At 40.6% G+C, this 15,389-nt stretch overlaps 1 protein-coding gene across 1 annotated transcript; it reads left to right on the top strand.

Annotated features, from left to right (window-relative positions):
- The first annotated feature begins 11,883 nt into the window (after positions 1 to 11,883).
- drc5 (dynein regulatory complex subunit 5) lies at positions 11,884 to 15,179 on the top strand. Its single transcript, XM_073492450.1, has 4 exons — positions 11,884 to 12,040; positions 12,129 to 12,703; positions 13,505 to 13,954; positions 15,009 to 15,179. Exons 1-4 carry the CDS (start codon positions 11,884 to 11,886, stop codon positions 15,177 to 15,179), a joined length of 1,353 nt encoding a protein of 450 aa, XP_073348551.1.
- The last annotated feature ends 210 nt before the right edge of the window (positions 15,180 to 15,389 follow it).

Raw genomic sequence — 15,389 nt, 5'->3', positions numbered from 1 at the left:
GCCTCAACAGCATATTTGATCCAATCATACCCTAGTGAAGAGGACAGCGTCCGTTCTACACTGATGAATGGCGTCGTCCTGGTCTGAATGCAAGTCTCATATTTTGGTCTTGGAGACTCTGGAACAGCTCCCGGTAAATTAAAACCTTCATCAGATGCATCCTCTTTTTTGAGTGTTGGCTGAGAGGACCCTGAATCCCGACTGAGAGGCACGATAAAGTCAAGGTCTTCTTTCTCAAGCGATGTTTTCAGCTCTGATGTCAGTTTCTTAAATTGTTTTCGTGCAAACTTAAAACATCTGCTTTTGCGCTTTTCTTGGTTTGCGGTGTCATTTGAAAGTGTGGCCCGTGAGGCAAAAAAGTCTCTCACATTTTTAAGTATTAATCTCAAATTGAAATGATGTTTGGATGAGCTACTCTTCTCATTGCATCCATCATCTCCGCCGTCCGAATAGTGAAGGTCATTCTTTATAATGGAGACAATTTCAAATGCTGCGTCACAAGCATCCAAAGAGGGGCTGGGAGGCTGGAGAGCAGAGTCAGCCTCTTCTTGGATATCCAGTGTTTCAGTGGACCATTTGTCAAGGATTTTAGCCACTTCTTGAGTCACAGAAAGGGCAGAGATCTTGGATTTCATGCTCTGAGAAGATTCACATCTCTCTGAGGGAACAGAGATCTTGGATTTCGTGCTCTGAGACGATTCACATCTCTCTGAGGGAACAGAGATCTTGGATTTCGTGCTCTGAGACGATTCACATCTCTCTGAGGGAACAGAGATCTTGGATTTCGTGCTCTGAGACGATTCACATCTCTCTGAGGGAGCAGAAATCTTGGATTTCGTGCTCTGAGAAGATTCAAGTCTCACGTAGGGAACAGAAATCTTGGATGTCGTGCTCTCAGACGATTCACATCTCTCTGGTTCAAAGGTCGGTGTTGTGGACTCGAACCCCGAACAGCATAGGCAACTGGAGTGCAGCATACTTGTAAATCTTTTCAGACATGTGGTAGCATGACTCACCATTTGACAAAGAGACGGTGTGCTAGACATGGAGCCAGATACAAAAATGGCAGACCCTGCCTGCTGTGTAGGGCTGTTGATGGCCAGAGATACAGCAGAGGTTACCTTTTGTAGAACTTCCTCCTCGACCAGCTCTGTCAGCTTTTCTGCACTCTCACATTTTTCCGGTGAGACGTGAAGAACTTCAGCAAAAGTACCAATGAGGGAGTCTCCCAGCTGCGTGTTGAGGTTTTCCAAAGCTGTACTTATTTCAGCCTGTGAATCATTCCTCAGTAGACGCTCCTGAAACATTGGTAAGATTATGCTCACAGCTGATGCAGAGAGTGTCTGTATGATTTCACACAGCATATTAGTCAGTATTGTGTCGACTCCTGGTTCACAAATCCCATCAGCTAACAGGCTCCACTGTGCTTCAGAGATTTGATCAAAATGTCTGTTCACGATGGGCTTCACAGCTTCTGGATAGATAACGATACTGTTATCCATCGGGAATGCGGACTGCTCCACTGCGTACATGTCTTTTTCTTTCGTTAAGTTGGTTTGAAACTTGCTAAAAATTGTCCAGTTATGTGTAGTTTCTAGCTGTGGTTCCTGCGTGTGGTCTGTTCTGGTCAGCACCTGTTTTTAGTAAAAACTAAAAGTAGCTTTTATGAACCTGCATTAGTATTTATGCATCCAAGATTCTATGACGTCACTATTTAGCTTTGATCAAAGCACATCATCAAAGCACATCAAAGCACATCAAAGCAAATCAAAGCGCGCACCGGACACACACAAACACGCGCATGCGCACACACACAAACATGCGCATGCGCACACGGACACGTGCGGCACATACACATTTTGGCGGAAGTGAAGTTGCAGTAATACGACCAAATAGTTACAGATAGCAAACAGAAAATGCGAATAATTTCCATTCACACTGATCAACCAATCAATCAATAAATCAATCAGTCTGTCTAATAGGATCAATGACTAAGATGTATGTTCATATTCAAAAAATAGTAGAAAAAGAATCATTGGTTTTCTCTTTAATTATGGTATGTTTTTAACATTTAGTGTCAAGCTCTGGACGGCATTGCCATTAAATATGAGTCATCCGTTTTTACTGAATATACTTGAACAAAAGTGAGTCAGTCACCATGCCTGGCTCTTTAACGAACCAGAGTGGACTGGATATCACAGACACCATCGAGACAGTGCAAAAAACCCCAAACATCTGTACTTTCTGAAAACATAACGTACCTTGAGTTTTGCAACTTCCCTCCACCTATGTGACAGGACACGACTGTGAATCAACTATAACCAGGTTTGCGGTTATAGTGAACTATAACCAATTCATAAAAAAACTGAATCCTTGCAGAAAATGAAAAGATTCCAAGATAATAATGGTAATAACTTTATTCATTTGCAGTTTATAGATATTTGGAGGTTAAATTGGACAAATAGGCAGGCAAAACTGTCACAAAGCCTGCTATGTCTTTTTAAATATTCATCTCCACACGGTTCTGCAAAGAAACACTGGCGAAATAAAGAATTCAAAGATAATAATAATGCAGATTACTTGATTTTGTTAAAGAAATTAAGAAAGAAGAAAGTCTGATGACTTCAAGCTAACAAGAGTCCTTGTCCCCCTGGGTTAGTGGACATGACAGCAGTATTGGATTGTATATAACTTGGTGAAAACAGCCATGAAAAGTCTATTTAGACTTTTAAAATGTCAGATGCATACAGTTTGTTCTGATAAAATAATTGATGAGTATCTAAAAAGTAATTGAAATAAAATAAGTTTATATAAACGTACACATTGTTTATTTTTTTTGAATCAGCTTGAGTATACATTATAAAAACACAAACATTTACTTTTATTTTTCAATTTTGATTCTTTTATTTTAATATTGTTATATCGGATTTGAATTATTTTCTATGTGGGAGGAAACCGGATTTCCCGGGGTAAACCCGCGCAACATGGCAAGTCTTGAAGCTCCACACAGCAATGATCGAGGCAGGAAATCCAACCCTGACCACTGCCTGAATGGCCTGGTTAGCGTATGTTTTTTTTACATTACGAATGTAATGTCGGGGAACCGAAGTAACTCGGAGGAAACCGTACTAATCCAGGGAGTCAAGACACTCCACACAGCAACTATCGAGGTAGGAAATCCAACCCTGACCACTGCCTGAATGGCCTGGTTAGCGTTTTTTTTTTATATTACGAATGTAATGTTGGGGAACCGAAGCGACTCGGAGGAAACCGTACTAACCCAGGGAGTCAAGAAACTCCACAAAGCTACGATGGAGGCTGGGAATCCAACCCTGACCATTGCTGTGAGAAAGGTCCATTGATGGCATTCATCTTGAAGGAAAGAAGTTCTCTAGTTCCACAGCTAATTTCCACTTCACCTGACCTACTACAACTCAGGTGAGACGGAAGGTGTGATAGTTTGTGAACCTGTTTCCTTCAAGATGAATGCTGAAGGCTTCGAGATGTTAAAAGAAGTGGGGGGCGGTGAAAAAGGTCGAGATGGTTATTTAGACGTCGCTGCACACAGTGATGCACCTAAAGGGTTTGGTGAAAGCTTTTCGCACCCTTGAAAAGAATCTGGCAACTACAGACCTTTTTAGTCTCTGGAGGCCATCCAGATGGATTTTCAGATACTTAATTACAGCTTCATCAAAAGATGAATTGTTTGTTTCCATTGCAGCCTCCAGTAGCTTTTCAGAAGAGCCGAACTCCTTCTTAAGGTCCTTGATCACTGCTTTGTTGATTTTTTTCATGTTGTTTCTAGTTTTTTTGACATCCGAGTCAGCAATGTTGATGTTATCCCGCGCCATTTCTGAGAGACGCTTCACGATGTTGTCGATGTCTTTTGCCTGAGTGGACTTTCTGGTTTTCTGAGAGGCAGTCATGATGAGTCTCATGAGCAGAACCGTGATAATGTTGTTGGTTGTCCTCTCTGACATACAAGATGAGGTGTCAGCTGACTCTAATGAGAATCCCCTGTCTGACTTTTCAGTGCTTGTCACGTTGTAGTTTTGAGACACTGAAGGACAGCGGGAAGACACCAGTCTACTCTCAGAAGTTACTTTAGGAGATATATCTCCTGAAGCCACTCTGACATTGTTCTCCTCCAAGATCAGACTATCATCAGTCGTCACATTCAACTCCCTGTCATCACTGTCATCGTCATTGCAGAAATCGTTGAAAGGTAAGACTGGAGTTGAACAATAGGGTGTTGTAGCGTGTCTGTCGCTGGCTTCAAGGGGCTCTGGTGTGATGGCGTCCTTTTCTTCTGGTGGGGTCACTATTTTTTGGATTAGGTCTTCGATGTCGCCTAGCGCACCAGACACTTTCTCACTGTGACTTGCCTGGTTTGATTGCTCCTTCTCTACCCAGAGACACATCCGCTGCAAGAACTTTCCCACTGAATCCTCAATCATGATGCTTTTAAGAGAAGGGCTGAACCCACTTGAGTTCACCCACCGCCCAAGACGAATGATGACAGGGTCAGCTAAACTTCCTCTCACTGTATTTAAGGGATTTTGATATGTGCTGATAGCCATGTCATGACCATATAATTCATCAGACAAGTCTTTTGAAAGCTGGTTGGCCAAGGTTTTCAGGTTTTTCTTGGCGTGTGGTGCAGATTTCTTTGGCAGGTTTAAAATATTAAACAAAGCCTCAACAGCATATTTGATCCAATCATAAACTAGTGAAGAGGACAGCGTCCGTTCTACACTGATGAATGGCGTCGTCCTGGTCTGAATGCAAGTCTCATATTTTGGTCTTGGAGACTCTGGAACAGCTCCCGGTAAATTAAAACCTTCATCAGATGCATCCTCTTTTTTGAGTGTTGGCTGAGAGGACCCTGAATCCCGACTGAGAGGCACAATAAAGTCAAGGTCTTCTTTCTCAAGCGATGTTTTCAGCTCTGATGTCAGTTTCTTAAATTGTTTTCGTGCAAACTTAAAACATCTGCTTTTGCACTTTTCTTGGTTTGCGGTGTCATTTGAAAGTGTGGCCCGTGAGGCAAAAAAGTCTCTCACATTTTTAAGTATTAATCTCAAATTGAAATGATGTTTGGATGAGCTACTCTTCTCATTGCATCCATCATCTCCGCCATCCGAATAGTGAAGGTCATTCTTTATAATGGAGACAATTTCAAACGCTGCATCACAAGCATCCAAAGAGGGGCTGGGAGGCTGGAGAGCAGAGTCAGCCTCTTCTCGGATATCCAGTGTTTCAGTGGACCATTTGTCAAGGATTTTAGCCACTTCTTGAGTCACAGAAAGGGCAGAGATCTTGGATTTCATGCTCTGAGAAGATTCACATCTCTCTGAGGGAACAGAGATCTTGGATTTCGTGCTCTGAGACGATTCACATCTCTCTGAGGGAACAGAGATCTTGGATTTCGTGCTCTGAGACGATTCACATCTCTCTGAGGGAACAGAGATCTTGGATTTTGTGCTCTGAGACGATTCACATCTCTCTGAGGGAACAGAGATCTTGGATTTCGTGCTCTGAGACGATTCACATCTCTCTGAGGGAACAGAGATCTTGGATGTCGTGCTCTGAGACGATTCACATCTCTCTGAGGGAACAGAGATCTTGGAGTTTGTGCTCTGAGACGATTCACATCTCTCTGAGGGAACAGAGATCTTGGATTTCGTGCTCTGAGACGATTCACATCTCTCTGAGGGAACAGAGATCTTGGATTTCGTGCTCTGAGAAGATTCAAGTCTCACGTAGGGAACAGAAATCTTGGATTTCGTGCTCTGAGACGATTCACATCTCTCTGGTTCAAAGGTCGGTGTTGTGGACTCGAACCCCGAACAGCATAGGCAACTGGAGTGCAGCATACTTGTAAATCTTTTCAGACATGTGGTAGCATGACTCACCATTTGACAAAGAGACGGTGTGCTAGACATGGAGCCAGATACAAAAATGGCAGACCCTGCCTGCTGTGTAGGGCTGTTGATGGCCAGAGATACAGCAGAGGTTACCTTTTGTAGAACTTCCTCCTCGACCAGCTCTGTCAGCTTTTCTGCACTCTCACATTTTTCCGGTGAGACGTGAAGAACTTCAGCAAAAGTACCAATGAGGGAGTCTCCCAGCTGCGTGTTGAGGTTTTCCAAAGCTGTACTTATTTCAGCCTGTGAATCATTCCTCAGTAGACGCTCCTGAAACATTGGTAAGATTATGCTCACAGCTGATGCAGAGAGTGTCTGTATGATTTCACACAGCATATTAGTCAGTATTGTGTCGACTCCTGGTTCACAAATCCCATCAGCTAACAGGCTCCACTGTGCTTCAGAGATTTGATCAAAATGTCTGTTCACGATGGGCTTCACAGCTTCTGGATAGATAACGATACTGTTATCCATCGGGAATGCGGACTGCTCCACTGCGTACATGTCTTTTTCTTTCGTTAAGTTGGTTTGAAACTTGCTAAAAATTGTCCAGTTATGTGTAGTTTCTAGCTGTGGTTCCTGCGTGTGGTCTGTTCTGGTCAGCACCTGTTTTTAGTAAAAACTAAAAGTAGCTTTTATGAACCTGCATTAGTATTTATGCATCCAAGATTCTATGACGTCACTATTTAGCTTTGATCAAAGCACATCATCAAAGCACATCAAAGCACATCAAAGCAAATCAAAGCGCGCACCGGACACACACAAACACGCGCATGCGCACACGGACACGTGCGGCACATACACATTTTGGCGGAAGTGAAGTTGCAGTAATACCACCAAATAGTTACAGATAGCAAACAGAAAATGCGAACAATTTCCACTCACACTGATCAACCAATCAATCAATCAATAAATCAATCAGTCTAATAGGATCAATAACGTATGTTCATATTCAAAAAATAGAAGAGGTGAATTCATGTCATTGTCCTGGCGCGTCTGTCACGTCACTATTAATGCCAGGGTAAATTCAGTGCGCCCTTTAAGCACAGCTGTAGATAAACACACACACACACACACACACACACAGGACATAACCTGCATTTTCGGCCGTCCTGGCCAAATTATCTCGACTTGATCATTGTTGCTATTTCAGTTTATTTCGGGGTTGGGAAGAAAAAATCTAGGCTACACATTTCGAGCACAATATTGATTTTACTTGTGCGCACAAAAGATGAATCCTGTCACAAAATATAAGCTTTTGGGACTCCAGGGGCTCTGTATTAATGTTGTTTATATATTAATCCCATTGTTGTATATAAATGTGTTTGCCCTATTAGTGTGCTTGATGTAGGCCTATGTCTTGATAACATTTCAATATGACGGTCCACACAGTTCTGCAAAGAAACACAGGCGAAATAAAGAAATCAAGGCTAATAATAACGCAGATTACTTGATTTTGTTAAAGAAATTAAGAAAAAAAAAGTTGATGACTTTAAGCTAACAAGAGTTCTTGTCCCTCTGGGTTAGTGGACATGACAGCAGTGTTGGATTGGATATAACTAGGCGAAAACAGCCATGAAAAGTCCATTTAGACTTTTAAAATGACAAATGTATACAGGTTGTTCTGATAAAATAATTGATGAGTATCTGAAACTATTTCAGCAAGAAAATCCCTGCAGATGTTTTACAATCATGCTTTAAGTATGTCATAATAATGGAAACAAAATTACATACATTCAGCTTCACATTCAGTCATTTCCTGGTTATTTATTTTCTATTATTTATTATCAACCGATTGTTAAATAATCATATGATGTCTCACACAAACATAAATTAAGAAAATAAACAATAAACAAATAAAATTAGCCTAAAATTCTTATTTTTCAGATACGTTCTCACGGTTGTTCCACTCTGAGGCTTTCTTCAGTCTTTGTGCCTCTGTGAAATCAGACCTGGAGGTTTTATGGAGCAGCACAGAAACTTATGGTCTTCATGTGATGTCACATCAACAAGGCCCCAGCTCCACCTGCTGACACCAGGAGGAGATGACAAGCACCTGCAGATGCTTCTCTCAAATATTGACAGAGGATCCAGCTACACCTTTTCAGTCACAGTTCTTGGGCAGATAATAGATTAGCATTTTACTTAAAAGACATTTTGACTTGTAAGAGTAGAAATCACAAAGATGTAAATAAATAAAAGACATGATCATGGCTGAATTCCATTTAGCTGCTTCAGCTTCTGGGTCCCGATGTTGTTCTTGCTGCTTCATTGTCATGGTTTACTGGGGCACTTGAAGAACAGCCATTATTGATGCTGTCAGTAACACTTTTTCTTTTCCTGATATGCCTCTAATGAATGAGCACATTATACATTTAAAAAGGTTTGAACGTACACAATACTACTACTTCATAATGATCATGGGGTCAGTTCATCCCAAAATCAAAAATACACATTTTTCCTCTTACCTGTAGTGCGATTTATTCATCTAGATTGTTTTGGTTTGAGCTTTGGAGATATCAGCTGTAGAGATGTCTGCCTTCTCTTAAAGTAATGGAACTAAATGGGACACTCCGCTTGTTGTGCTCAAAGTGCCACAAAATGTACCTTGATTTACTTTGGAAACTATGGCAATGTTTCTATTTAAGTTGAAAAATGACATCAATCCTTACCTGGTAACGCACACCACCGGAGCACTTTCTCTCTTGTCTGTTTGCAGGGTATTACCAGGATTTTACTATATGACTTGTGAGAGATTACTCCCTTTTCATTACTGACTAAAAAGATGAAAATTCACTGAAGAAGTACTCTGAAACTGTCAACATGGTTGTTACATTGTGCTAGAAAAAGCACTTGTGATGTAAGAATCCATGTTCTTTTTTCTGTCACTTGTAAAGCACTTTGAAATGCATTTTGATTTGTTTGAAAGGTGCTATATAAATAAAGTTTGATTGATTAATTGCGAACAGAAATGCAAACAAATTTCCACACACACTGTATTTTTGGGGATTCATTTATAAGTTCACCGATCAATCAATAAGTCAATCATTATTATGTGTTCAATGATTATTGAGCTGATCAGTGAACCTGTACAGTTCTTTTTATTATTGTTTTTTGCATATTCAGGGACACCCAACACGGTGATTCATCCCACACTGACTCGAGTGCACTGGAACAACAGCTCACAGAGAGAGTTTGCCTCCTGTGCTGGGGATGGCTGATGTCACGCCAGTCCATTAAAGCCAGAGTACGAAGGAAGCGTGTGTCTGTCAGGACGTATTACACGAGGACGACAGTGATGGACTGCCTCGGGGCTACAGTTGGAGCCTCTCATTCCTCCGTCCGACCCTCCATCCCACTCTTGATGCAACCTTATGATGCCAGTTACAGCCATCCCTCCCTCCCTCCCTCTCTCTTGGCCAGCCCTTCATAGGAGTCATTTTTTTGCTGCATCACCTCCCTGCCTCCATCCACATGTGAACGAGTTACCTATGAATGATGCATGAAAGTAGCTCAAGCTGAAATTACAATACTGATAGGCAGCAAAATAAGCTGCAACTATTGATGGTTTCAGACGTGTTTTAGAGCAAAAAATGCCCAAAATGTACTGGTTCCAGTTTCTTAAATGTGTAGATTTGATGTTTTTCTTTGACATATTATAGTAAACCAAATATCTTTGGGTTTTTGTGCTGTTTTTTGAAAATAAATTGGAATAGATTGCCTTGGGATTTGGGAAGTTGTGGACATTTTAAATTATTTTCTGATATGTTAAAGCTTGAACAAGCAACCAGCAAGCAGAATTTTAATTTATCTTCACAGCAGATTTGATTGGGGAATGGGGAAAATCATATTTACTGTACTTTTTTGCTTGTTTTTCATGCAGTCTCTACTGATTTCTGACCCGCTACACTGTCACCGTGCACCTGTTCTGTGTTGTTGTTTTGTAAGAAAGATGGATTCACAGCGTGCTCGTGTCCAAAAGGCCCATGATCCATATCCGTGGTCCATCTGTCAGTTTTGTGGACTCCAAATGTTCTTCACAGCATGATCAGGCTCTACCCAGCAGCCTCTTGTAAACAGTGATGTCACACAGACCTCAAAACACACACTCATATAACATCTCTTTTTATGTCCAACTGATGAGATATATACTGTGATTAAATAATTAGCAGTCTAATGTTAATTTTGTGCTCATCTGCAGGCAACTCTCTTTTATTCCTGCATTTACATAACACTGCCTTTACGTTCAAGAATGAATTCATTTTTGCAAAATGTTCAAATTCTGTATTTTATTCTTGTGTTTGTGGGGAAGTTGTGTCGTATTCAAATCAGCATATGGACAGACATCTGTCTAGCATTTAAAAATGCATCAGTTTTCGACATTATATTTCAACTTTGAATAAGTTAATTAATGAATCTTATATGTCTGCTGCACTATAAAAAAATAGTGTTAAGTTAGTTTCTTAATGTTGTCAAATACCTGCCATATAATATGCAACTTTAAGCTTTATGCACATTCAATTGTACACTACTCAAAATTAGTCAGGGATAATGGGATATTTTTGTTTTTCAATTGATTGTTTATTTTGTAACACATCTTAAATTTTATTTTGTGTTTTGGTAATATATTTGGCCCCCAAAAATAATGCAGCACATTTCACTTGACTTTTATTGCATATCCATGCACATGCATATATGCACCCACATTCCAATATCCTTGACTAATTTTGAGTAGTGTACGTATACATATTTACCACTGGGATATTCAGTGTTAGAATAGTATTTCTGAAAAGCAAAGTTAAAAAAAGTTAAGTAAGTTTTAAGCGATAAATCTACAAGTAAAATTAAATTATACATATATTTACATGTATGTTTTTACTGTATACTGTGAGTTGGTTGATTATCCATCCAATATTTAGCATTTTTCCGAGTTTTGGATTCACCATTGTTTTTATCCAATTGCAGATAAAATACACTAATTTAAAAACCCTCTACTTTGGCTCTGATGCAGCATGCAATCTGAAAAGTAACTAGTAATTAAAGTTATTAAATTAATTTAGTGGAGTAAAAAGTACAATATGTAGGCTACCTTCTGAAATGTGGTAGAGTGGAAGTATTATGTATCAGAAAACAGAAACACTCAAGTAAAGTACAAGTACCTCAAAATTGTACTTAAGTAAATGTACTTAGTTACACTCCATCACTGTATAACACACAGCGAGTAAGGTGAGGAAAACGTATGATACCTTCCACGGACGTCGGAAATTCCGCTTTCCTGACAGTTAAATGTATACAAAGATCCCGTTGAGTCAAAGTCCTGACAAGGAAACTCACGATTTCTCCATCTTTTGTTTTCAAAAGTGGCAAACTCTGATAAAATAAAAGCGTTTGATAGTCACAGCATGTTTATCCTCGACGTACCGTACAGCACACTGGCCGTTAGGTAGCGTTCAGGGCTGAGTTCTCAAATTTCCCGGGTTAAGAGAAGTAAGCACAGAGCGTTCTGTTACCAAGGAGACAGGTGAAGGCTAGAGCAGCGTACTACGACGTTTGAACGTGTGTGTGGCTAAACGGTATGAAAATGTAAGTATATGTTTCTATATATTTATCACTTTTAAGATGTTTTTCATTGGTTTTCATAGTTGTAAAATAGTGGCATTTAAGCTAACATGAGGGTCAAGGACGTTAAACTAAATATATGAGGGTCTGTTGAGCTAAATGTTACTCTTAGCTAACTTACTTTCGGCACCGTTTTAGCTAGCGGCTAAAGTTAGCTTAGTGGCTATTGTTCATAAATATTCAGTAACAATTTATTTTGGCGTTGAATGTACTCAAGCAAACTGTCACCACATATCCAAGCCAGAAAATAATCAAGAACCCATCAACAATCTCTGGAATGTTTAATGTGTTATTTTATGTGTCTTCTTTTTAAGCAGAGGATAGACTGCAAACAACAATGCCCAGGTCCACTTATTCTCCAGGATCCAAACTCAACCCAGCTGAAGACTACAGTAAGATGAGGAGGATCATTGCCGAGGATCCAAACTGGTCCCTGGCTATAGTACCCTTTTTATCAAACCTCTGCCTGCAGAGCATCGTGAAAAACTTTGAGGGTATGCTTTTGTTTCTAGTGCCATTATCATCCCCACTTTTACACACTCACTCATAATATGAATTGAACTTTATGCAAACCTGTTACAGAAAAGCCCATATTTGAAGATCTCACACCCATCCAGAAAGACTTTGTGCAGGAGAGGTTGCCTACTTCCCTGCCACTGCGGGTGACATCCAACCTGATCAGCGACGGTGTTTACTGGAAGCGATGCTGCGAGCAGCGGTGGGACCTTTGTGACGTCTCTCATTATGGCCACAGCTGGAAACGAATGTTCTTTGAGAGATACTTGGAGAACATTATTGAGCTTTTTATCCCAGATGTTACAGAGACAAAGACAGTTCTCGCGATGGTGCCTCTTTGTAAGAACTATGTGAAGAGGCTGGACATCTCCCAACTCCTGCCGCCTGTCAAGGAGCCCCAGGAGGAGGAGGAGGAAGAGGAATATGGCTCAGAGTTGGCGAGTGACAATGAGTATGATGGCCCGTCTATGGACCACTTTGACTTTAACATCCTGCTCAACAAGCTGACGAACCTGGAAGAGCTCCATTTGGTGTACAGGGTCAAACAATGCGGTATGAACTTTGAATGGAAGATGTTTGAGATGACCGACAGAGATTGTGAGTCCCTCGCCAAGGCCCTGAAGTCCTGTAAGACTCTAAAGGTGAATATTGATTCCTGCTGATAAAATGCAGCATTTTGTAGCTCCGATTGTCTGGAGGATGTTTGTTTGTTGTAATTCAGCACTTCTGACTTTCTTGCCAGTAACAAAGCATCATTTACAGACATTTTACAGTCCCGGATGACATGAAACAGGGAAATTGTTGTTGGCAGTACCCAAGCATTAAATTCATGCTTGATTAATGTCAAAGAAAAGACAGCAGAGCCTCTGGCTGCAACCTAAATAAGTCACTATTTGCCACAACATTTTTGTCACAGTAATTTATCACTGCTGGAGAACATGGCATATATCTGCTACTGGTTTCTGTGCATGATATGGGAACAGTAAACAAGATTATTGCAGTTGATTGTAGGGCAGCAACTTATGATTGATTAAACGGTTGATAATTGTTTTGATGAATCGTCTATAATATAGCAGAAAATAATGAAAAAATGCCCTCCAGAATCTCCCATGCGATAATTTAGACTGCTTCTTTTGCCAAACCAACAGTTGAAGAAACACAGTGCACACTGAAGAAAGAAAGTCGTAACTATAAAATTAAAGTCATAATTATTACATTAGAAAGTCAAAATGATGAGACTAAAGTCAACATTTATCTCATAATTTGACTTTTTATCATTATTCCAAATTTCCATCCCATAATTATGTTGTTTTTTTTCGTTAATTTTTTTCTCTTTAACTGGTGGAAATGTGCTTTCATACTTATCTGTACTCTTAGTGATCAAATTCTTTCTGCAATACATCACATAACCTTGCTAATCTTCGCAAAACCTGTTTCTACAGCTTCTAAGGCTCCATCAAAGCCACATTGAAGACAAACAGTGCAGGGTGCTGGTGAAACACCTTTTGGACCACCCGTCCCTGAGGGAGCTCAACTTTTCTCACAACTTGATCGGAGACAAAGGAGCCAGGGCCATCGGCAAACTGCTCAATAGGAGTAAACTGGAGATCCTGAACATGTGTGACAACAATATTACAGGCCCGGGAGCCAAAGCTATAGCAAATGCTTTGTCCAAGAACTCCACCCTTTTGTCACTGAACCTGCGTCTCAACCGTCTGCGAGACGAAGGGGGTGAGGCAATTGGCAAGGCCTTGCTGAGCAACAACGTCCTGCGTCGCCTGCACCTGGAAGGCAATGAGGCGACAGCACCTACTGCTATTGCACTGTCTAAAGTGCTGTTTCAGAATAGCACCCTGAGGAGCATCAATCTCTCCTGCAACAACCTGGGTGTGGTGAGTTTTACCTGAGGGGGGTGCCAGAGAAAAGACCATGTTGTTACTCAAATCAAAAAGGGTTAAAAGTCTTAACAGTCAGATTTGTTATATTGCAGTGCCAGCTTGTCAAGCTCAATTTAGGATAAATTTCATGAGACTATGTGTATTTCCTTAACTTCAGCTATACTTGCACTTAGATGCACTTTGAGCTGCATTAAATCTGGAAAAGAACGTCAAACTAACTGTAGAAAATCTATTATCACGCCTCAAAGCCTGACTGCCTTATAATGGAGGAAACAGAGCAGAATTTGGTGATATATCGACAGATATCATATTCTCAAGATATGGTATGGAAATAGAAATATCTGTTTTTCCAAAAAGTGTATAAAAGAAATGTGAACAAAAACTTTAAAATCCTTAAAGGTTTTGTTTTTACAATAACAATGTACATGGCAACTAGTTCTCGTATAAAAATTATCAAATTTCCTCAGCAGATGAACCTTCTGTGTGTGGATGCTGGATTTTCTTCATTCCCAAACCATGCTAGTGCCTGTGTAGACATAGTTAGCGAAGGTAGCAGACACAAAGTACAAGGAGTTTCAATTATTCATAGATGTGTGGAAAACATGCTATAATGGAAAGCTGAGTAAGTGTTGTTTCCCCAGGAGAGGTAGATCAGATTTTTCTCCTTCTCATGCTCTCTGCTCTTCAAGATTTCACTGTACAGTATGTATCTCCGTTGGAATATACTGCGGAGGATCAAAAATCACCCACATAGCCGAAATGCAACGTTCAGTTCAATCAATATCTGTGACCTTGGTCTGCTCTCCACAAAAATAGAAACGCCTGTTTCAGACACAATAATAAAACACTGGTGACACTCACAATAAGCAGCTCAGATATTGCGGGCTATTTGGGACAGAGAGATTTGCTGAGGGGTGATTTTTCAAGGTTGTCAAGACTCTCATCAGACCTTCCCAGAACGGCATCCTGTGATGTGTTCAACATGGGCATGCATCATTGCCAACTGTGTTTGTTTTATTTCTCTCTCTCCCTACCTGTGTGTGTGCAGGATGGAGGTAAAGCTCTGGAGGAGGCGATGTCTCACAACAGCAGCATTACAGAGTGTGACATCCGTCTGACAGAGGTTGATGAGCAGAGCCTTGCCTTCATAAACCAGGTGGTTTGGACCAACCAGGAGTTGGAGCAAAAGAGACCTGCTCAAGAAAGTAAAACCAAGTAGACCTCAGCAGCTCCTTTTGAATACAAACCCATCTTTATTACCTCCACCAAGGAGGTGATCTTTTCACCCATGTCTGTTTGTTTGTTGGTTTGTCAGCAGGTTTACACAAAACCGACGGAACAGATATCCATGAAACTTGGCTATAGGATGGGTCTTGGCCCACAATAGATCCCATTAACTCTTGTTGCAGATTCAGATAAAGGGACATAA

This window comes from Pagrus major, chromosome 22 (assembly GCF_040436345.1).
Source record: "Pagrus major chromosome 22, Pma_NU_1.0".
In the NCBI taxonomy this organism is placed as follows: Eukaryota; Metazoa; Chordata; class Actinopteri; order Spariformes; family Sparidae; genus Pagrus; species Pagrus major.
The sequence above is the reverse complement of the archived record's forward strand: the minus strand, read 5'-3'. Positions and strand labels throughout refer to the sequence as shown.